The 25,518-nt window shown below is 37.3% G+C and overlaps 1 protein-coding gene across 3 annotated transcripts in view; it reads left to right on the top strand.

The window, feature by feature from the left end:
- LOC128635655 (oocyte zinc finger protein XlCOF22) overlaps positions 1 to 25,518 on the top strand; it is a 109,903-nt gene that overhangs the window by 48,948 nt on the left and 35,437 nt on the right. For all 3 annotated transcript variants that reach the window (XM_053688746.1, XM_053688748.1, XM_053688747.1), the window contains exons 5-8: positions 1,303 to 1,362; positions 21,768 to 21,909; positions 23,131 to 23,238; positions 23,823 to 23,930. In XM_053688746.1, the coding sequence (XP_053544721.1) occupies positions 1,303 to 1,362; positions 21,768 to 21,909; positions 23,131 to 23,238; positions 23,823 to 23,930 (418 nt within the window). The remainder of the gene's footprint in view (positions 1 to 1,302; positions 1,363 to 21,767; positions 21,910 to 23,130; positions 23,239 to 23,822; positions 23,931 to 25,518) is intronic.

Genomic DNA, 25,518 nt, shown 5'->3' on the forward strand with positions numbered 1-25,518 from the left:
TGACAGCCATCAGCTAATCACAGACTCATATACGTATACACTGTGATCTCTTGCACATGCTCAGTAGTAACTGGTGCCTCAGACAGTGTGCATATAACTGTATCATGTGACAGCCATCAGCTAATCACAGACTTATATACGTATACACTGTGATCTCTTGCACATGCTCAGTAGTAACTGGTGCCTCAGACAGTGTGCATATAACTGTATCATGTGACAGCCATCAGCTAATCACAGACTTATATACGTATACACTGATCTCTTGCACATGCTCAGTAGTAACTGGTGCCTCAGACAGTGTGCATATAACTGTATCATGTGACAGCCATCAGCTAATCACAGACTCATATACGTATACACTGTGATCTCTAGCACATGCTCAGTAGTAACTGGTGCCTCAGACAGTGTGCATATAACTGTATCATGTGACAGCCATCAGCTAATCACAGACTCCTATACGTATACACTGTGATCTCTTGCACATGCTCAGTAGTAACTGGTGCCTCATACAGTGTGCATATAACTGTATCATGTGACAGCCATCAGCTAATCACAGACTCATATACGTATACACTGTGATCTCTTGCACATGCTCAGTAGTAACCGGTGCCTCAGTAAGTGTGCATATAACTGTATCATGTGACAGCCATCAGCTAATCACAGACTCATATACGTATACACTGTGATCTCTTGCACATGCTCAGTAGTAACTGGTGCATCAGTAAGTGTGCATATAACTGTAGCATATAACAGCCATCAGCTAATCAGACTCATATACGTATACACTGTGATCTCTTGCACATGCTCAGTAGAAGCTGGTGCCTCAGACAGTGTGCATATGACAGCCATCAGCTAATCACAGACTCATATACGTATACACTGTGATCTCTTGCACATGCTCAGTAGTAACTGGTGCCTCAGACAGTGTGCAGATAACTGTATCATGTGACAGCCATCAGCTAATTACAGACTCATATACGTATACACTGTGATCTCTTGCACATGCTCAGTAGTAACTGGTGCCTCAGACAGTGTGTGTATATAACAATACTGTGCACATTTTAATAATGAAAATAAAAACTGGAAAATGTTTTAAAACAGTGTTTTCTATCTGAATAATGACTTTAGTGACCCTTTAAACACAGTTATCCAGGGTCAGTAATGTAAATACTACATGATCTAATGACTGACATAATGTAATCGTCCATCATAATTTCGCTTTAAATGATTTCCCATAAGGCTGTTCATGAGGTCAGTCTAACACTATTGCTATATAACGTTTTCTGTCTCTGTCTCCTTTAGGAACCCATCATTGCCAGTAAATGTTCTGTTGACCAGAACCTTCGCCTGCTGTCTGAAGAGGTATGAGTTAGTCACATTACATCGCTTTGTGTGAGATTATAAAGTATAATTCAAATTGTGCTTCAGTGTGAATCAGCAAGGGGCATAAAACTAAAACGTAGAACCCCCATAAAATATTTAAGATTGGTATAATACTGCAGTGTACATTCATTGTTTGTTTTGCCTAATTTTCCTGTAATTCATGTCTACTAATTGTAGGAGAGTGTATAATGCATACTCAAGTATGCTGCATGTCTTGACGTTGCTACATCCTACACAGTGATTCTGTAGAACAGTGCACAATCTCATTTAGATTTGGCATCTGATTGGCTGAAGCAAAGAACAGTTTTAAATGTGTTTATATAAAATAATTCAGACTGTTTTACTATGAGGTTAAACTGATACTCTAATACAGGGTATTTTCTTGCTCCATATCCTAAACAAACTTTTATAAACAACTTTGTTTAGTTGTTTTTTTTTTTTTTTAACTGCAAGATTGTCACCACAGGCATGTAAACAGGCCAATCTCAGCAGCCTATACAGATACATACAAAACACAGAAATTGGCTGCACTCTCAAACTGGACTGGGTACCTATCTATGTATTGTTATTTTTCTTTTGTAATTTTCCCTCTGGGCTTTGCACCCAGGCTGGTCTGGGGTTGACTGCCTGAGTTGCCACAAGCTGTACAGGGCTGTGAGTTTTGCAGGGTCATGGGATGTGTACCCATCAAATGAAGAGATGAAGGTGGCACACTGATACGCAAGCAAACCTTTATTTAGACGAGCAACGTTTCGGGGTTCCTGCCCCTTTCTCAAGCTAACCAACAAGGGTATTAACACACATTATATAGGGTAGATGTCTAAAAAGGTAACCAATCACCTGTTAATGGGATGGGCTATTTCACTAATCAAACATTTCAAAATACAGGTAGCCAAATTGCTGATCCTGTTTGCTTTAAATATATGGGATGTGTACCCAGTCCGGTTTGAGAGTGTAGTCCATTTCCGTGTTTTATGTGTGTCTAGGGAAATTACAACAGGCCTGTGCTACACTTGTTTGTATTAGAATTGCATTTTGTGTGACTGTAGATTAGAGACCCAGGGAGGAAGAGAGCTTGACGTTGTCCTGTGCCTATACCATTTTGGATAGTGGCTAGCTAATATAGTGGTGATATAAGTCTGGATATGAAGCCATTCAGTTATAGAAAACAATGTTTCTTTCATGTAATTAGCAAGAGTCCATGAGCTAGTGACGTATGGGATATACATTCCTACCAGGAGGGGCAAAGTTTCCCAAACCTTAAAATGCCTATAAATACACCCCTCACCACACCCACAATTCAGTTTTACAAACTTTGCCTCCGATGGAGGTGGTGAAGTAAGTTTGTGCTAGATTCTACGTTGATATGCGCTCCGCAGCAAGTTGGAGCCCGGTTTTCCTCTCAGCGTGCAGTGAATGTCAGAGGGATGTGAGGAGAGTATTGCCTATTTGAATGCAGTGATCTCCTTCTACGGGGTCTATTTCATAGGTTCTCTGTTATCGGTCGTAGAGATTCATCTCTTACCTCCCTTTTCAGATCGACGATATACTCTTATATATACCATTACCTCTGCTGATTCTCGTTTCAGTACTGGTTTGGCTTTCTACAAACATGTAGATGAGTGTCCTGGGGTAAGTAAATCTTATTTTCTGTGACACTCTAAGCTATGGTTGGGCACTTTGTTTATAAAGTTCTAAATATATGTATTCAAACATTTATTTGCCTTGACTCAGAATGTTCAACTTTCCTTATTTTTCAGACAGTCAGTTTCATATTTGGGATAATGCATTTGAATTAATCATTTTTTTCTTACCTTCAAAAATTTGACTCTTTTTTCCCTGTGGGCTGTTAGGCTCGCGGGGGCTGAAAATGCTTCATTTTATTGCGTCATTCTTGGCGCAGACTTTTTTGGCGCAAAAATTCTTTTCCGTTTCCGGCGTCATACGTGTCGCCGGAAGTTGCGTCATTTTTTTGACGTTATTTTGCGCCAAAAATGTCGGCGTTCCGGATGTGGCGTCATTTTTGGCGCCAAAAGCATTTTAGGCGCCAAATAATGTGGGCGTCTGATTTGGCGCTAAAAAATATGGGCGTCGCTTTTGTCTCCACATTATTTTAGTCTCATTTTTCATTGCTTCTGGTTGCTAGAAGCTTGTTCTTTGGCATTTTTTTCCCATTCCTGAAACTGTCATTTAAGGAATTTGATCAATTTTGCTTTATATGTTGTTTTTTTTTTTTGTCTTACATATTGCAAGATGTCTCACGTTGCATCTGAGTCAGAAGATACTACAGGAAAATCGCTGTCTAGTGCTGGAGCTACCAAGCTAAGTGTATCTGCTATAATTTTTGGTATCTGTTTCTCCAGCTGTTGTTTGTATTGCATGTCATGACAAACTTATTAATGCAGATAAGATTTCCTTTAGTACTGTTACATTACCTGTTGCTGTTCCGTCAACATCTAATTTTCAGAGTGTTTCTGATAAACATATGAGATTTTATTTTTTAAATCCATTAAGAAGGCTATGTCTGTTATTTCTCCTTCTAGTTTACATAAAAGTCTTTTAAAACTTCTCTTTTTTCAGATGAATTTTTAAATGAACATCATCATTCTGATACTGATAAATCTTTGTCTTTGTTCAAGATGGAATTTATTCGTTCTTTATTTAAAGAAGTATTAATTGCATTAGAAATAGAGGATTCTGGTCCTCTTGATACTAAATCTAAACGTTTAAATAAGGTTTCTAAATCTCCTGTAGTTATTCCAGAAGTGTTTAATCTCCCTGATGCTATTTCTGAAGTAATTTCCAGGGAATGGAATAATTTGGGTAATTCTTTTACTCCTTCTAAACGTTTAAGCAATTATATCCTGTGCCATCTGACAGATTAGAGTTTTTTTGGGACAAAATCCCTAAGGTTATGGGGCTGTCTCTACTCCTGCTAAATGTACTACTGTTCCTACGGCAGATAGTACTTTATTTAAGGAAAATTGAATTCTTTCTAAGAAAAGCTTACTTATGTTCAGGTAATCTTCTTAGACCTGCTATATTTTTAGCGGATGTTGCTGCAGCTTCAACTTTTTGGTTAGAAGCTTTAGCGCAACAAGTAACAGATCATAATTTATAGCATTATTATTATTCTATAACATGCTAATAATTTTATTGGTGATACCATCTTTGATATCATTAGAGTTGATGTCAGGTATATGTCTCTAGCTATTTTAGCTAGAAAAGCTTTATGGATTAAACTTGGAATGCTGATATGTCTTCTAAGTCAACTTTGCTTTCCCTTTCTTTCCAGGGTATTAAATTATTATCTCAATTGTTTCTGGAAGGAAGGGAACTTTTTTTTACCAAAGGATAAAAAATCTAAGGTAAATTTAGGTCTAATAGTCTTTTTCGTTCCTTTCCTCACAACAAGGAACAAAAGCCTGATCCTTCATCCTCAGGAGCAGTATCAGTTTGGAAACCATTTCCAGTTTGGAATATATCCAAGCCTTATAGAAATCTATAGCCAGCTCCTAAGTACCCATGAAGGTGCGGCCCTTATTCCAGCTCAGCTGGTATGGGGCAGATTACGTTTTCTTCAAAGAAATTTGGATCAATTCCGTTCTCAATCTCTGGTTTCAGAACATTGTTTCAGAAAGGTACAGAATTGGCTTCAAGTTAAGGCCTCCTGCTAAGAGATTTTTTTTTTCTTTCCCGTGTCCCAGTTAACACAGCAAAGGCTCAGCATTTCTGAAATGTGTTTCAGATCTAGAGTTGGTTGGAGTAATTATGCCAGTTCCTGTTCTGGAACAGGGGCTGGGGTTTTATTTTATCTCTTCATTGTACCAAAGAAGGTCAATTCCTTCAGACCAGTTCCGGATCTATCAATATTGAATCGTTATGTAAGGATACCAACATTCAAGATGGTTACTGTAGGACTATCCTGCTTTTTGTTTAGCAAGGGCATTATATGTCTACAATAGATTTACAGGATGTGTATCTGCATATTCCGATTCATCCAGATCACTTTTAGTGTCTGAGATTCTCTTTTTAGACGAGCATTACCAGTTTTTTGGCTCTACCGTTTGGCCTAGCCTCAGTTCCAAGAATTTTTTTCAAAGGTTCTCGGTGCCCTTCTTTCTGTAATCAGAGAACAGGGTTTTGGTATTTCCTTATTTGGACGATATCTTGGTATTTGCTCAGTCTTCTCATTTTCGAAGAATCTCATACGAATCGACTTGTGTTGTTTCTTCAAGTTCATGGTTGGAGGTTCAATTTACCAATCAGTTCATTGATTCCTCAGACAAGGGTAACCTTTTTAGGTTTCTAGATAGATTCAGTGTCTATGACTCTGTCCTTGTCAGACAAGAGAAGTTTAACATTGATATCAGCTTGTCAAAACCTTCAGTCACAATCATTCCCTTTGGTAGCCTTATGCATGGAAATTTTAGGTCTTAGGACTGCCGCATCAGATGCGATCTCCTTTGCTCGTTTTCACATGCGACCTCTTCAGCTCTGTATGCTGAACCAATGGTGCAGGGATTACTCAAAGATATCTCAATTAATATCTTTAAACCGATTATACGACACTCTCTGACATGGTGGACAGATCACCATCGTTTAGTTCAGGGGGCTTCTTGTTCTTCCAACCTGGACTATAATCTCAACAGATGCAAGTCTTACAGGTTGGGGAGCTGTGTGGGGGTATCTGACGGCACAAGGGGTTTGGGAATCTCAGGAGGTGAGATTTCCGATCAATATTTTGGAACTCCGTGCAATTTTCAGAGCTTTCCAGTCTTGGCCTCTTCTGAAGAGAGAGTTGTTCATTTGTTTTCAGATAGACAATGTCACAACTGTGGCATACATCAATCATCAAGGAGGGACTCACAGTCCTCTGGTTATGAAAGAAGTATCTCGAATTTTGGTTTGAGCGGAATCCAGCTCCTGTCTAATCTCTGCGGTTCATATCCCAGGTATGGACAATTGGAAAGCGGATTATCTCAGTTGCCAAACGTTGCACCTGGGCGAATGGTCTCTTCACCCAGAGGTATTTCCTCAGATTGTTCAATGTGGGAACTCCCAGAAATAGATCTGATGGCTTCTCATCTAAACAAGAAACTTCCCTGGTATCTGTCCGGATCCCGGGATCCTCGGGCGGAGGCAGTGGATGCATTATTTTCTTCCTTACAAGTGTCATCCTGCCTATATCTTTCCGCCTCTAGTTCTTCTTCCAAGGGTATTCTCCAATATTCTAAAGGAATGCTCGTTTGTCCTGCTGGTAGCTCCAGCATGGCCTCACAGGTTTTGGTATGCGGATCTTGTCCGGATGGCCTTTTGCCAGCTGTGGACTCTTCCGTTAAGACCAGTCTTTCTGTCTCAAAACCTTAATTTTAAGGTATGGAGTTTGAACGCTTGATTCTTGGTCAAAGAGGTTTCTCTGACTCTGTGATTGATACTATGTGACAGGCTCGTAAATTTGTATCTAGAGAGATATATTATAGAGTCTGGAAGACTTATATTTCTTAGTGTCTTTCTCATCTTTTTTCTTGGCATTCTTTTTGAATACCGAGAATTTTACAGTTTCTTCAGAATGGTTTAAATAAAGGTTTGTCCGCAAGTTCCTTGAAAGACAAATCTCTGCTCTTTCTGTTCTTTTTCACAGAAGGTTTGCTAATCTTCCTGATATTTATTGTTTTGTACAACCTTTGGTTCGTATAAAACCTGTCTTTAAGTCAATTTCTCCTCCTTGGAGTTTGAATTTGGTTCTGGGGGCTCTTCAAGCTCCTCCTTTTGAACCCATGCATTCTTTGGTCGTTATATTACTTTCTTGGAAAGTTTTGTTTCTTTTGGCCATCTCTTCTGCCAGAAGAGTCTCTGAATTATCTACTCTTTTTTGTGAGTCTCCTTTTCTGATTTTGCATCAGGATAAGGCGGTGCTGCGAACTTTTTTTGAATTTTTTACCTAAGGTTGTGAATTCTAACAACATTAGTAGAGAAATTGTGGTTCCTTCATTATGTCCTGATCCTATGAATTCTAAGGAGAAATCATTGCATTCTTTGGATGCTGTTAGAGCTTTGTAATATTATGTTGAAGCTACTAAGTCTTTCCGAAAGACTTCTAGTCTATTTGTCATCTTTTCCGGTTCTAGAAAAGGCCAGAAAGCTTCTGCCATTTCTTTGGCATCTTGGTTGAAATCTTTATTTCATCATGCCTATGTTGAGTCGGGTAACACTCCGCCTCAAAGGATTACAGCTCATTCTACTAGGTCAGTTCTACTTCCTGGGCGTTTAGGAATGAAGCTTCGGTTGATCAGATTTGCAAAGCAGCAACTTGGTCCTCTTTGCATAATTTTACTAAATTCTACCATTTTGATGTGTTTTCTTCTTTTGAAGCAGTTTTTGGTAGAAACGTACTTCAGGCAGTGTTTTCAGTTTGAATCTTCTGCTTATGTTTTTTCATTAAAATTTTATTCTGGGTGTGGATTATTTTCAGCAGGAATTGGCTGTCTTTATTTTATCCCTCCCTCTCTAGTGACTCTTGCGTGGAAAGATCCACATCTTGGGTAATCATTATCCCATACGTCACTAGCTCATGGACTCTTGCTAATTACATGAAAGAAAACATAATTTATGTAAGAACTTACCTGATAAATTCATTTCTTTCATATTAGCAAGAGTCCATGAGGCCCGCCCTTTTTTGTGGTGGTTTTGATTTTTTTGTATAAAGCACAATTATTCCAATTCCTTATTTTATATGCTTTCGCACTTTTTTCTTATCACCCCACTTCTTGGCTATTCGTTAAACTGAATTGTGGGTGTGGTGAGGGGTGTATTTATAGGCATTTTAAGGTTTGGGAAACTTTGCCCCTCCTGGTAGGAATGTATATCCCATACGTCACTAGCTCATGGACTCTTGCTAATATGAAAGAAATGAATTTATCAGGTAAGTTCTTACATAAATTATGTTTTTCTGTGACACTCTAAGCTATGGTTGGGCACTTTGTTTATAAAGTTCTAAATATATGTATTCAAACATTTATTTGCCTTGACTCAGAATGTTCAACATTCCTTATTTTCAGACAGTCAGTTTCATATTTGGGATAATGCATTTGAATCAAACATTTTTTCTTACCTTAAAAATTTGACTCTTTTTTTCCCTGTGGGCTGTTAGGCTCGCGGGGGCTGAAAAGGCTTCATTTTATTGCGTCATTCTTGGCGCAAAAAATCTTTTCCGTTTCCGGCGTCATACGTGTCGCCGGAAGTTGCGTCATTTTTTTACGTTCTTTTGCGCCAAAAATGTCGGCGTTCCGGATGTGGCGTCATTTTTGGCGCCAAAAGCATTTAGGCGCCAAATAATGTGGGCGTCTTATTTGGCGCTAAAAAATATGGGGGCGTCGCTTTTGTCTCCACATTATTTAAGTCTCATTTTTCATTGCTTCTGGTTGCTAGAAGCTTGTTCTATGGCATTTTTTCCCATTCCTGAAACTGTCATTTAAGGAATTTGATCAATTTTGCTTTATATGTTGTTTTTTCTCTTACATATTGCAAGATGTCTCACGTTGCATCTGAGTCGGAAGATACTTCAGGAAAATCGCTGTCTAGTGCTGGAACTACCAAAGCTAAGTGTATCTGCTGTAAACTTTTGGTAGCTATTCCTCCGGCTGTTGTTTGTATTAATTGTCATGACAAACTTGTTAATGCAGATAATATTTCCTTTAGTAATGTACCATTGCCTGTTGCAGTTCCTTCAACATCTAAGGTGCAGAATGTTCCTGATAACATAAGAGATTTTGTTTCTGAATCCATCAAGAAGGCTATGTCTGTTATTTCTCCTTCTAGAAAACATAAAAAATCTTTTAAAACTTCTCTCCCTACAGATGAATTTTTAAATGAACATCATCATTCTGATTCTGATGACTCTTCTGGTTCAGAGGATTCTGTCTCAGAGATTGATGCTGATAAATCTTCATATTTATTTAAAATGGAATTTATTCGTTCTTTACTTAAAGAAGTACTAATTGCTTTAGAAATAGAGGATTCTGGTCCTCTTGATACTAATTCTAAACGTTTAGATAAGGTATTTAAATCTCCTGTGGTTATTCCAGAAGTTTTTCCTGTTCCTAATGCTATTTCTGAAGTAATTTCTAAAGAATGGGATAAATTGGGTAATTAATTTACTCCTTCTAAACGTTTTAAGCAATTATATCCTGTGCCGTCTGACAGATTAGAATTTTGGGACAAAATCCCTAGAGTTGATGGGGCTATTTCTACCCTTGCTAAACGTACTACTATTCCTACGTCAGATGGTACTTCGTTTAAGGATCCTTTAGATAGGAAAATTGAATCCTTTCTAAGAAAAGCTTATCTGTGTTCAGGTAATCTTCTTAGACCTGCTATATCATTGGCTGATGTTGCTGCAGCTTCAACTTTTTGGTTGGAAACTTTAGCGCAACAAGTAACGGATCATGATTCTCATAATATTATTATTCTTCTTCAGCATGCTAATAATTTTATCTGTGATGCCATTTTTGATATTATCAGAGTTGATGTCAGGTTTATGTCTCTAGCTATTTTAGCTAGAAGAGCTTTATGGCTTAAGACTTGGAATGCTGATATGGCTTCTAAATCAACTCTACTTTCCATTTCTTTCCAGGGTAACAAATTATTTGGTTCTCAGTTGGATTCTATTATCTCAACTGTTACTGGTGGGAAAGGAACTTTTTTACCACAGGATAAAAAATCTAAGGGTAAAAACAGGGCTAATAATCGTTTTTCGTTCCTTTCGTTTCAACAAAGAACAAAAGCCTGATCCTTCATCCTCAGGAGCAGTTTCAGTTTGGAAACCATCTCCAGTCTGGAATAAATCCAAGCCTTCTAGAAAGGCAAAGCCTGCTTCTAAGTCCACATGAAGGTGCGGCCCTCATTCCAGCTCAGCTGGTAGGGGGCAGGTTACGTTTTTTCAAAGAAATTTGGATCAATTCTGTTCACAATCTTTGGATTCAGAACATTGTTTCAGAAGGGTACAGAATTGGTTTCAAGATGAGACCTCCTGCAAAGAGATTTTTTCTTTCCCGTGTCCCAGTAAATCCAGTGAAAGCTCAAGCATTTCTGAATTGTGTTTCAGATCTAGAGTTGGCTGGAGTAATTATGCCAGTTCCAGTTTCGGAACAGGGGATGGGGTTTTATTCAAATCTCTTCATTGTACCAAAGAAGGAGAATTCCTTCAGACCAGTTCTGGATCTAAAAATATTGAATCGTTATGTAAGGATACCAACGTTCAAAATGGTAACTGTAAGGACTATCTTGCCTTTTGTTCAGCAAGGGCATTATATGTCCACAATAGATTTACAGGATGCATATCTGCATATTCCGATTCATCCAGATCATTATCAGTTCCTGAGATTCTCTTTTCTGGACAAGCATTACCAGTTTGTGGCTCTGCCGTTTGGCCTAGCTACAGCTCCAAGAATTTTTACAAAGGTTCTCGGTGCCCTTCTGTCTGTAATCAGAGAACAGGGTATTGTGGTATTTCCTTATTTGGACGATATCTTGGTACTTGCTCAGTCTTTACATTTAGCAGAATCTCATACGAATCGACTTGTGTTGTTTCTTCAAGATCATGGTTGGAGGATCAATTTACCAAAAAGTTCATAGATTCCTCAGACAAGGGTAACCTTTCTGGGTTTCCAGATAGATTCAGTGTCCATGACTCTGTCTTTAACAGACAAGAGACGTCTAAAATTGATTTCAGCTTGTCGAAATCTTCAGTCACAATCATTCCCTTCGGTAGCCTTATGCATGGAAATTCTAGGTCTTATGACTGCTGCATCGGACGCGATCCCCTTTGCTCGTTTTCACATGCGACCTCTTCAGCTCTGTATGCTGAATCAATGGTGCAAGGATTACACAAAGATATCTCAATTAATATCTTTAAAACCGATTGTACGACACTCTCTAACGTGGTGGACAGATCACCATCGTTTAATTCAGGGGGCTTCTTTTGTGCTTCCGACCTGGACTGTAATTTCAACAGATGCAAGTCTCACAGGTTGGGGAGCAGTGTGGGGATCTCTGATAGCACAAGGAGTTTGGGAATCTCAGGAGGTGAGATTACCGATCAATATTTTGGAACTCCGTGCAATTTTCAGAGCTCTTCAGTTTTGGCCTCTTCTGAAGAGAGAATCGTTAATTTGTTTTCAGACAGACAATGTCACAACTGTGGCATACATCAATCATCAAGGAGGGACTCACAGTCCTCTGGCTATGAAAGAAGTATCTCGAATTCTGGTTTGGGCGGAATCCAGCTCCTGTCTAATCTCTGCGGTTCATATCCCAGGTATAGACAATTGGGAAGCGGATTATCTCAGTCGCCAAACGTTGCATCCGGGCGAATGGTCTCTTCACCCAGAGGTATTTCTTCAGATTGTTCAACTGTGGGAACTTCCAGAAATAGATCTGATGGCGTCTCATCTAAACAAGAAACTTCCCAGGTATCTGTCCAGATCCCGGGATCCTCAGGCGGAGGCAGTGGATGCATTATCACTTCCTTGGAAGTATCATCCTGCCTATATCTTTCCGCCTCTAGTTCTTCTTCCAAGAGTAATCTCCAAGATTCTGAAGGAATGCTCGTTTGTTCTGCTGGTAGCTCCGGCATGGCCTCACAGGTTTTGGTATGCGGATCTTGTCCGGATGGCCTCTTGCCAACCGTGGACTCTTCCGTTAAGACCAGACCTTCTGTCGCAAGGTCCTTTTTTCCATCAGGATCTGAAATCCTTAAATTTAAAGGTATGGAGATTGAACGCTTGATTCTTGGTCAAAGAGGTTTCTCTGACTCTGTGATTAATACTATGTTACAGGCGCGTAAATCTGTATCTAGAGAGATATATTATAGAGTCTGGAAGACCTATATTTCTTGGTGTCTTTCTCATCATTTTTCTTGGCATTCTTTTAGAATACCGAGAATTTTACAGTTTCTTCAGGATGGTTTAGATAAGGGTTTGTCCGCAAGTTCCTTGAAAGGTCAAATCTCTGCTCTTTCTGTTCTTTTTCACAGAAAGATTGCTATTCTTCCTGATATTCATTGTTTTGTACAAGCTTTGGTTCGTATAAAACCTGTCATTAAGTCAATTTCTCCTCCTTGGAGTTTGAATTTGGTTCTGGGGGCTCTTCAAGCTCCTCCGTTTGAACCTATGCATTCATTGGACATTAAATTACTTTCTTGGAAAGTTTTGTTCCTTTTGGCAATCTCTTCTGCCAGAAGAGTTTCTGAATTATCTGCTCTTTCTTGTGAGTCTCCTTTTCTGATTTTTCATCAGGATAAGGCGGTGTTGCGAACTTCTTTTGAATTTTTACCTAAAGTTGTGAATTCCAACAACATTAGTAGAGAAATTGTGGTTCCTTCATTATGTCCTAATCCTAAGAATTCTAAGGAGAAATCGTTGCATTCTTTGGATGTTAGAGCTTTGAAATATTATGTTGAAGCTACTAAGTCTTTCCGAAAGACTTCTAGTTTATTTGTCATCTTTTCCGGTTCTAGAAAAGGCCAGAAAGCTTCTGCCATTTCTTTGGCATCTTGGTTGAAATCTTTAATTCATCTTGCCTATGTTGAGTCGGGTAAAACTCTGCCTCAGAGGATCACAGCTCATTCTACTAGGTCAGTTTCTACTTCCTGGGCGTTTAGGAATGAAGCTTCGATTGATCAGATTTGCAAAGCAGCAACTTGGTCCTCTTTGCATACCTTTACTAAATTCTACCATTTTGATGTATTTTCTTCTTCTGAAGCAGTTTTTGGTAGAAAAGTACTTCAGGCAGCGGTTTCAGTTTGAATCTTCTGCTTATGTTTTTCATTAAACTTTATTTTGGGTGTGGATTATTTTCAGCAGGAATTGGCTGTCTTTATTTTATCCCTCCCTCTCTAGTGACTCTTGTGTGGAAAGATCCACATCTTGGGTAGTCATTATCCCATACGTCACTAGCTCATGGACTCTTGCTAATTACATGAAAGAAAACATAATTTATGTAAGAACTTACCTGATAAATTCATTTCTTTCATATTAGCAAGAGTCCATGAGGCCCGCCCTTTTTTTGTGGTGGTTATGATTTTTGTATAAAGCACAATTATTCCAATTCCTTATTTTATATGCTTTCGCACTTTTTTATCACCCCACTTCTTGGCTATTCGTTAAACTGAATTGTGGGTGTGGTGAGGGGTGTATTTATAGGCATTTTGAGGTTTGGGAAACTTTGCCCCTCCTGGTAGGAATGTATATCCCATACGTCACTAGCTCATGGACTCTTGCTAATATGAAAGAAATGAATTTATCAGGTAAGTTCTTACATAAATTATGTTTTTATAGCTCATGACAAACTGTTTTATGATTTATCTAGAAGTAAATTCTGTAGGTAGATTTGTATACAGAGAAAATGGCACAAAATACCATGAGGTGCGTAGATCACAGACAAAACCAAGGACCTGCTATTAGTTATTAGAGGGAAATAATGGTGTCTATTCCAATCATTTAAAATAACTGTGGGATCATCTCAAGGGCCTAAAATAAACAAAATTGCATTATTGTGCAAATGTCATGGCTCTTGTTTTGCCTCTAGTATTGTTACATCCAAGTGAAATCTGTATGAAATAGTGTCACGTTATTGAAAATGACAACAGAAGTATGACATACATGACGCTTTGCCTCTAGTATTGTTACATCCAAGTAAAATCTGTATGAAATAGTGTCACGTTATTGAAAATGACAACAGAAGTATGACATACATGACGCTTTGCCTCTAGTATTGTTACATAAAAGTAAAATCTGTATGAAATAGTGTCACGTTATTGAAAATGACAACAGAAGTATCACATTCATGACGCTTTGCCTCTAGTATTGTTACTTAAAAGTAAAATCTGTATGAAATAGTGTCACGTTATTGAAAATGACAACAGAAGTATGACATACATGACGCTTTGCCTCTAGTATTGTTACATCCAAGTAAAATCTGTATGAAATAGTGTCACGTTATTGAAAATGACAACAGAAGTATGACATACATGACGCTTTGCCTCTAGTATTGTTACATCCAAGTAAAATCTGTATGAAATAGTGTCACGTTATTGAAAATGACAACAGAAGTATCACATACATGACGCTTTGCCTCTAGTATTGTTACATCCAAGTAAAATCTGTATGAAATAGTGTCACGTTATTGGAAATGACAACAGAAGTATCACATTCATGACGCTTTGCCTCTAGAATTGTTACATCCAAGTAAAACCTGTATGAAATAGTGTCACGTTATTGGAAATGACAACAGAAGTATCACATTCATGACGCTTTGCCTCTAGTATTGTTACATCCAAGTAAAACCTGTATGAAATAGTGTCACGTTATTGAAAATGACAACAGAAGTATGACATACATGACGCTTTGCCTCTAGTATTGTTACATAAAAGTAAAATCTGTATGAAATAGTGTCACGTTATTGGAAATGACAACAGAAGTATGACATACATGACGCTTTGCCTCTAGTATTGTTACATCCAAGTGAAATCTGTATGAAATAGTGTCACGTTATTGGAAATGACAACAGAAGTATGACATACATGACGCTTTGCCTCTAGTATTGTTACATCCAAGTAAAATCTGTATGAAATAGTGTCACGTTATTGGAAATGACAACAGAAGTATGACATACATGACGCTTTGCCTCTAGTTTTGTTACATCCAAGTGAAATCTGTATGAAATAGTGTCACGTTATTGAAAATGACAACAGAAGTATCACATAGATGACGCTTTGCCTCTAGTATTGTTACATCCAAGTAAAACCTGTATGAAATAGTGTCACGTTATTGAAAATGACAACAGAAGTATGACATACATGACGCTTTGCCTCTATTATTGTTACATCCAAGTGAAATCTGTATGAAATAGTGTCACGTTATTGAAAATGACAACAGAAGTATCACATTCATGACGCTTTGCCTCTAGTATTGTTACATAAAAGTAAAACCTGTATGAAATAGTGTCACGTTATTGAAAATGACAACAGAAGTATCACTTTCATGACGCTTTGCCTCTAGTATTGTTACATAAAAGTAAAACCTGTATGAAATAGTGTCACGTTATTGAAAATGACAACAGAAGTATGACATTCATGACGCTTTTCCTCTAGTATTGTTACATCCAAGTAAAATCTGTATGAAATAGTGTCACGTTATTGGAAATGACAACAGAAGTATGACATACATGACGCTTTGCCTCTAGTATTGTTACATCCAAGTAAAACCTGTATGAAATAGTGTCACGTTATTGAAAATGACAACAGAAGTATCACATACATGACGCTTTGCCTCTAGTATTGTTACATAAAAGTAAAACCTGTATGAAATAGTGTCACGTTATTGAAAATGACAACAGAAGTATCACATACATGACGCTTTGCCTCTAGTATTGTTACATCCAAGTGAAATCTGTATGAAATAGTGTCACGTTATTGAAAATGACAACAGAAGTATGACATACATGACGCTTTGCCTCTAGTATTGTTACATCCAAGTGAAATCTGTATGAAATAGTGTCACGTTATTGGAAATGACAACAGAAGTATGACATACATGACGGTTTGCCTCTAGTATTGTTACATAAAAGTAAAATCTGTATGAAATAGTGTCACGTTATTGAAAATGACAACAGAAGTATCACATGCATGACGCTTTCCCTCTAGTATTGTTACATAAAAGTAAAACCTGTATGAAATAGTGTCACGTTATTGGAAATGACAACAGAAGTATGACATACATGACGCTTTGCCTCTAGTATTGTTACATAAAAGTAAAATCTGTATGAAATAGTGTCACGTTATTGAAAATGACAGCAGAAGTATCACATGCATGACTCTTTCCCTCTAGTATTGTTACATAAAAGTAAAATCTGTATTAAATAGTGTCACGTTATTGAAAATGACAACAGAAGTATGATATACATGATGCTTTGCCTCTAGTATTGTTACATCCAAGTGAAATCTGTATGAAATAGTGTCACGTTATTGGAAATGACAACAGAAGTATCACATTCATGACGCTTTGCCTCTAGTATTGTTACATCCAAGTAAAACCTGTATGAAATAGTGTCACGTTATTGGAAATGACAACAGAAGTATCACATTCATGACGCTTTGCCTCTAGTATTGTTACATCCAAGTAAAACCTGTATGAAATAGTGTCACGTTATTGGAAATGACAACAGAAGTATGACATACATGACGCTTTGCCTCTAGTATTGTTACATAAAAGTAAAATCTGTATGAAATAGTGTCACGTTATTGGAAATGACAACTGAAGTATGACATACATGACGCTTTGCCTCTAGTATTGTTACATAAAAGTAAAACCTGTATGAAATAGTGTCACGTTATTGGAAATAACAACAGAAGTATGACATTCATGACGCTTTGCCTCTAGTATTGTTACATAAAAGTAAAATCTGTATGAAATAGTGTCACGTTATTGAAAATGACAACAGAAGTATGACATACATGACGCTTTGCCTCTAGTATTGTTACATCCAAGTAAAACCTGTATGAAATAGTGTCACGTTATTGGAAATGACAACAGAAGTATCACATTCATGACGCTTTGCCTCTAGTATTGTTACATCCAAGTAAAACCTGTATGAAATAGTGTCACGTTATTGGAAATGACAACAGAAGTATGACATACATGACGCTTTGCCTCTAGTATTGTTACATAAAAGTAAAATCTGTATGAAATAGTGTCACGTTATTGGAAATGACAACAGAAGTATGACATACATGACGCTTTGCCTCTAGTATTGTTACATAAAAGTAAAACCTGTATGAAATAGTGTCACGTTATTGGAAATAACAACAGAAGTATGACATTCATGACGCTTTGCCTCTAGTATTGTTACATCCAAGTAAAATCTGTATGAAATAGTGTCACTTTATTGAAAATGACAACAGAAGTATGACATACATGACGCTTTGCCTCTAGTATTGTTACATAAAAGTAAAATCTGTATGAAATAGTGTCACGTTATTGAAAATGACAACAGAAGTATCACATTCATGACGCTTTGCCTCTAGTATTGTTACATAAAAGTAAAACCTGTATGAAATAGTGTCACGTTATTGAAAATGACAACAGAAGTATGACATACATGATGCTTTGCCTCTAGTATTGTTACATAAAAGTAAAATCTGTATGAAATAGTGTCACGTGATTGAAAATGACAACAGAAGTATGACATACATGACGCTTTGCCTCTAGTATTGTTACATCCAAATAAAATCTGTATGAAATAGTGTCACGTTATTGGAAATGACAACAGAAGTATGACATACATGACGCTTTGCCTCTAGTATTGTTACATCCAAGTAAAATCTGTATGAAATAGTGTCACGTTATTGAAAATGACAACAGAAGTATGACATACATGACGCTTTGCCTCTAGTATTGTTACATCCAAGTAAAATCTGTATGTAATAGTGTCACGTTATTGAAAATGACAACAGAAGTATCACATACATGACGCTTTGCCTCTAGTATTGTTACATCCAAGTGAAATCTGTATGAAATAGTGTCACGTTATTGGAAATGACAACAGAAGTATGACATACATGACGGTTTGCCTCTAGTATTGTTACATAAAAGTAAAATCTGTATGAAATAGTGTCACGTTATTGAAAATGACAACAGAAGTATCACATGCATGACGCTTTCCCTCTAGTATTGTTACATAAAAGTAAAACCTGTATGAAATAGTGTCACGTTATTGGAAATGACAACAGAAGTATGACATACATGACGCTTTGCCTCTAGTATTGTTACATAAAAGTAAAATCTGTATGAAATAGTGTCACGTTATTGAAAATGACAACAGAAGTATCACATGCATGACGCTTTCCCTCTAGTATTGTTACATAAAAGTAAAATCTGTATGAAATAGTGTCACGTTATTGAAAATGACAACAGAAGTATGACATACATGATGCTTTGCCTCTAGTATTGTTACATCCAAGTGAAATCTGTATGAAATAGTGTCACGTTATTGGAAATGACAACAGAAGTATCACATTCATGACGCTTTGCCTCTAGTATTGTTACATCCAAGTAAAACCTGTATGAAATAGTGTCACGTTATTGGAAATGACAACAGAAGTATCACATTCATGACGCTTTGCCTCTAGTATTGTTACATCCAAGTAAAACCTGTATGAAATAGTGTCACGTTATTGGAAATGACAACAGAAGTATGACATACATGACGCTTTGCCTCTAGTATTGTTACATCCAAGTAAAATCTGTATGAAATAGTGTCACGTTATTGAAAATGACAACAGAAGTATGACATACATGACGCTTTGCCTCTAGTATTGTTACATAAAAGTAAAACCTGTATGAAATAGTGTCACGTTATTGGAAATGACAACAGAAGTATGACATTCATGACGCTTTGCCTCTAGTATTGTTACATAAAAGTAAAATCTGTATGAAATAGTGTCACGTTATTGAAAATGACAACAGAAGTATCACATACATGACGCTTTGCCTCTAGTATTGTTACATAAAAGTAAAACCTGTATGAAATAGTGTCACGTTATTGAAAATGACAACAGAAGTATCACATTCATGACGCTTTGCCTCTAGTATTGTTACATAAAAGTAAAACCTGTATGAAATAGTGTCACGTTATTGGAAATGACAACAGAAGTATGACATACATGACGCTTTGCCTCTAGTATTGTTACATAAAAGTAAAACCTGTGTGAAATAGTGTCACGTTATTGGAAATGACAACAGAAGTATCACATTCATGACGCTTTGCCTCTAGTATTGTTACATAAAAGTAAAACCTGTATGAAATGGTGTCACGTTATTGGAAATGACAACAGAAGTATCACATTCATGACGCTTTGCCTCTAGTATTGTTACATAAAAGTAAAACCTGTATGAAATAGTGTCACGTTATTGGAAATGACAACAGAAGTATCACATACATGACGCTTTGCCTCTAGTATTGTTACATAAAAGTAAAACCTGTATGAAATAGTGTCACGTTATTGAAAATGACAACAGAAGTATGACATACATGACGCTTTGCCTCTAGTATTGTTACATAAAAGTAAAACCTGTATGAAATAGTGTCACGTTATTGGAAATGACAACAGAAGTATGACATACATGACGCTTTGCCTCTAGTATTGTTACATAAAAGTAAAACCTGTATGAAATAGTGTCACGTTATTGGAAATGACAACAGAAGTATGACATACATGACGCTTTCCCTCTAGTATTGTTACATCCAAGTGAAATCTGTATGAAATAGTGTCACGTTATTGGAAATGACAACAGAAGTATGACATACATGACGCTTTGCCTCTAGTATTGTTACATAAAAGTAAAATCTGTATGAAATAGTGTCACGTTATTGGAAATGACAACAGAAGTATGACATACATGACGCTTTGCCTCTAGTATTGTTACATCCAAGTAAAACCTGTATGAAATAGTGTCACGTTATTGGAAATGACAACAGAAGTATCACATTCATGACGCTTTGCCTCTAGTATTGTTACATCCAAGTAAAACCTGTATGAAATAGTGTCACGTTATTGGAAATGACAACAGAAGTATCACATACATGACGCTTTCCCTCTAGTATTGTTACATCCAAGTAAAACCTGTATGAAATAGTGTCACGTTATTGGAAATGACAACAGAAGTATGACATACATGACGCTTTCCCTCTAGTATTGTTACATCCAAGTAAAACCTGTATGAAATAGTGTCACGTTATTGGAAATGACAACAGAAGTATCACATACATGACGCTTTCCCTCTAGTATTGTTACATAAAAGTAAAACCTGTATGAAATAGTGTCACGTTATTGGAAATGACAACAGAAGTATGACATACATGACGCTTTGCCTCTAGTATTGTTACATCCAAGTAAAACCTGTATGAAATAGTGTCACGTTATTCGAAATGACAACAGAAGTATGACATACATGACGCTTTGCCTCTAGTATTGTTACATAAAAGTAAAATCTGTATGAAATAGTGTCACGTTATTGGAAATGACAACAGAAGTATGACATACATGACGCTTTGCCTCTAGTATTGTTACATCCAAGTAAAACCTGTATGAAATGGTGTCACGTTATTGGAAATGACAACAGAAGTATGACATACATGACGCTTTGCCTCTAGTATTGTTACATCCAAGTAAAACCTGTATGAAATGGTGTCACGTTATTGGAAATGACAACAGAAGTATGACATACATGACGCTTTGCCTCTAGTATTGTTACATAAAAGTAAAATCTGTATGAAATAGTGTCACGTTATTGGAAATGACAACAGAAGTATGACATACATGACGCTTTGCCTCTAGTATTGTTACATCCAAGTAAAACCTGTATGAAATAGTGTCACGTTATTGAAAATGACAACAGAAGTATGACATACATGACGCTTTGCCTCTAGTATTGTTACATCCAAGTAAAACCTGTATGAAATAGTGTCACGTTATTGGAAATGACAACAGAAGTATGACATACATGACGCTTTGCCTCTAGTATTGTTACATCCAAGTAAAACCTGTATGAAATAGTGTCACGTTATTGGAAATGACAACAGAAGTATGACATACATGACGCTTTGCCTCTAGTATTGTTACATAAAAGTAAAATCTGTATGAAATAGTGTCACGTTATTGGAAATGACAACAGAAATATGACATACATGACGCTTTGCCTCTAGTATTGTTACATCCAAGTAAAACCTGTATGAAATAGTGTCACGTTATTGGAAATGACAACAGAAGTATGACATACATGACGCTTTGCCTGTTGCTAGTTTTCACACCTTGTGCAACCATATTGTCTGGAGTTGCTATTCATAAACCGTATGAAAGCACAAATCTGTTGCTAATGACGTGACGGAAGCTTTGTCTGGTGGCTCCAGAAATAGGTCAAATAGGGTGTGGCACATTGAGAGAGAATCTAAGATCAGAATAAATGACAAAATACAAAACTGATGTTTTTATGGTTTGCACAACAACTGTTTTCATATGCAGCGTATGATCTCTTTGACTCTAGCCTACGGCAGCTTTACTTGGATTTCCGCCCTTCTTTAGTCATTGTTTTTCCACCCCCTATTGCTTTGGAAATGTAGGGTAACTATTTATTAAAGGAAAATCTTTTATCTTGATCCATCAGCTGGTAAAGGAACTAAACCTACAATGCTACCATTTTGTAGTTTATTTCTTCTTGTAATTGTTTTAGCCAGATTTCATGTGATCTGTTTGTCTTTGCATGTTCTAGCTATGTCCGTTTAAGCGAGTCGCTGTGTTAGAACTGAATGTGATGTTTATGTTTCAGGTCCCTAAAAAGGGTGATAATCTTGCCGTTTATTTCTCAGTGGAGGAGTGGAAATATATAGATGGACACAAGGAACTGTACAAAAATGTTATGGAAGATCAGACTGTTAATAGTTTGGAAGTCCCAGCAAATGAGAACCTAGGTAAAACTACACAACTCCCTATAAAGAATAATTTGCCTATTCTCCATATATTTATATATAAACACAAAGGATTTTAGTTTAATAGGAACCAGAAGTAAAGCTTTTAGGTGGCGTCTCAGGACTTTATAGTAACTCAGTTTGAGCCTAACCCATATATTAAGAAAAACTCTTTTAATTTTTTAAATCGTTTTTTAAGATTATTTATGGACACGTTGGCAAATATTGCAATATATACAGAAAGGCAAATAAAAACTAGATATTGGGGTACAGTACATACAGTTTATATAGAAAATATTAACGTTCAACAGTGTAATATAAAATATAAGTGAAGTTGCTATTTCATTTGGCAGAGCCTCAGTTCTCTGTTACAGTTACACATTTATTTAAATAACAGAGACCTGTCTTGCTAAATTTGCTATTATTTTTGCCTTTCATGTGTTTGCTGGGGTTAAACTTTATTACCTAATGTTAGTACTGCTAGTGATTTATAGCATATCCTTTTTATATTACAGTGTCCCTTAAAACTGTGTCTTGTGATCAAACATCTGAAAATAAATAAAAGCTGAAAGCTAAACTCACCTCAGACATTTACCAAAGTAAAGCTGGGTGATTACGGCACCTTGGCAAGTAGTCCCTAACATACCCCTAACCTTGTTGTTAACCCTTTCCTCTCCCACTATCTCTAATACCCCAAATTCCAGACTACCATACCACTACCTCATTCACCTATGCAAGAATAATGGGAGAGAGATGAGAGAGCGCTGAAAGCAGAGAGGGAAAGACCACACCAAAAAGGAAAACAGGATGATATTAATAGTCCCCAGAGGAATACTAGAAAGGTTTTTATTCTTCCTGCGCTAAAGGTCAGAACTAGTCTCAGACCTTTAGCGCAGGAAGAATAAAACTTTAAAAAAGAATAATGGGAGACCCATCCCCCCCCAACCCCCTTGTTATTATATTGCTCATACATATAAATAGGCTCAGAGTTGAGAGAGCACGATTACTCGTATGCACAATTGTAAAAAGATCTGCTACATAACACTTTAACATTTAGTAATATCATTGTTGTATCTTCATTTTGAGCATTATTAAAGAAAGAAAGAAAAAAAATAAAAGATCTGAAAGCTAAACTCTAATGCGTTTTCAATTTGGGTTTTTCTTTCTTTCTCAATTTTTCGTTTTTTTTTGTTTTTTTTTGCTTCATTTGTTTGGAAATCTAAGGTAACCAAGACGAATCTCTTAAGACTGTGTCAATTACTGAAGAAAGAGTTGGTGAAAGAAATGAAAAGGATATTATCCAGGTGAAAATCAAAACTGAACCGTGTGCAGGTGCGTAATATTTATGATAAACCTTTAACCCACATGTTGTGCACTGAAATAAAAAAGAACTTTATGTAAATACTTATAAATAATGTTAAAGGATTGAGTCTACATATAGGGGCCGGTTTATCAAGCTCCGTTCTGAGCTTAAAGGCCCGTGTTTATGGCGAGCCTTCAGTTATGAAGTCTAAAGACCGCTGCTCCATAACCTGTCCGCCTGCTCTGAGGAGGCGGACAGACATTGCAGGAAATCAACCCGATCGAATACGATCGGGTTGATTGACACCCCCGGCTAGAGGGTGGCATTTCACCAGCAGTTCACAAGAACTGCTGGTGCAATGCGGAGAGCGTAATGCTGTCCGCATTCAGCGATGTCTGTCGTACATGATCCGCTGATCGGATCATTTCGGACAGACATTTGATAAATAGTCCCCATAGTCTGACAATAACATCCTGACGAATTTCAGTTGTGGTGTTGAATTTAATCATAAAGCTCCACTATTGTAGAACTATCATGACTTTTATTACAGTTAGAAATATAATTGAGGTACATCAGCCCTATTTATTTTATTTTTCTACTCTGGAATATACAGAGCAGGAAGCTGAACGCCATGACGTTATATCAATAAGCGACGATGAAGAAAATGGCGAAGGCCAAAAGGATATCTTGCAGGTGCAAATCAAATCCGAACCATGGGCAGGTAATGATTAACTTGACAGTGGAAATGTTTTAAATGGGATAATTCTAATAATTGCACCGTACAGTTAAATTGCACATCCTTGATTATTAACCGCTTCAGTACCAGGGGTACCTTGATGGGATCGATCTATTGAGGGGAGAAGAGAGATATTTAGATAGTGTTTAAAATAAAAAAAAGGTATTGGGGCTGTTTGGGTCTGATCCCTACTCTACACAGTACAGTGTTCTCAGCACCTTTTCTGAGTTGCAAGGAGAAGTGTTCAGCTACTTTTTATTGCATGGTAATTTAACATACTTAGCCCTGCAAGCCCACTATCTGGTACATGTTAAAGTGACATGCCAGGCAGTGTACTTTAATTAAACCCATATATTTATTTATAAAATATTTTACCAGGAAGGATACATTGAGATTTCTCTCGTTTTCAAGTATGTCCTGGGATTTCAAGTATGTCCTTTTTAACTTTTTTTGTCTCCTAAATACTGCATTAAATTTACATTTCTTTCCAATGGCATGAAGAGTCCACGAATCCATTCAATTACTAGTGGGAATTCAACTCCTGACCACCAGGGGGAAGCAAAGAACACCCAACAGAACTGTTAAATATCACTCTCACTTCCCATAACTCCCAGTCATTCTTTGCTTCGTACATCGTATGGGGTGTGTGAAGATTGTGTCTGAAGAAATCAACTTTTAATCCTATAATGGGTAATTTTCTGTGCAAGCAAGGATTGGGGCTATGCTGTGTCCATTTCAATCTCTTTAATAAGAGTATTGGCGGCTTTTAGCAGTTGGAAGATGGCGAGGTAGTCCTTGCCTACCTTCCAACAATTATGCTACCCATATATAGAAAACCAGGGTTGGTTACTCTGTTTTTTCTTATTCTCCAGGTCCCTGTCAGAAGTTGTATGATTCTGTCACACCCTGGATTAAATGTCTGCCCATAGCTGAAGTTCCAGTGTCACTGTCAGAAGCCGGCGAAACTGAAAGACCAGAAGCTGGTGTAGAAGAAAGAAGACTTCTAACCGCGAGTCCTGTACCCTGCCCTCATGGCTTGTTGTCTAATAGGGCTGATGAGGGTAAGAGACTTTTTCCTATTATACTCTGTGTGGGTGGACATTGAGGGCCCTTTCTAGGGGCTAAAAGTGTACAATCCCCCTATGCCGGCAACTGTCTAAAATGGAGACTAAGCTCACCGGTAGAGGAGTCTGCTATAATCTTTTCAGATGGGATTTATTTAAGTCCTCATTATGATGCCTTTTTAGATCTAAGGGCTTTTTTACACGGACCGTAGCGCGGTTCCCTGAGCAGTCAGGGTTCCTTATCACTGCAATTTATCCTTTATAGCTACCCTAGGATTGCGCCACTGTTTTACACAACCCGAAAATCATTTACATCAACCTTTTAAGTGTGGTTACTAATATCCCTATTCAAGACATGTTGGGAAGTTTATTTGCAGTTTTAATTTCACCTACGTGGTATTGGCGCAGTCCTAGAGTGGTAAGCAGTTCCTAATGATCTCTATACTTGATCTAAGGGAGCGATCCGTAAGAGGACCTTAACTATCTAATGACCTCTTTTTTCAGTAGTT

This window comes from Bombina bombina, chromosome 7 (assembly GCF_027579735.1).
Source record: "Bombina bombina isolate aBomBom1 chromosome 7, aBomBom1.pri, whole genome shotgun sequence".
Classification (NCBI taxonomy): domain Eukaryota; kingdom Metazoa; phylum Chordata; class Amphibia; order Anura; family Bombinatoridae; genus Bombina; species Bombina bombina.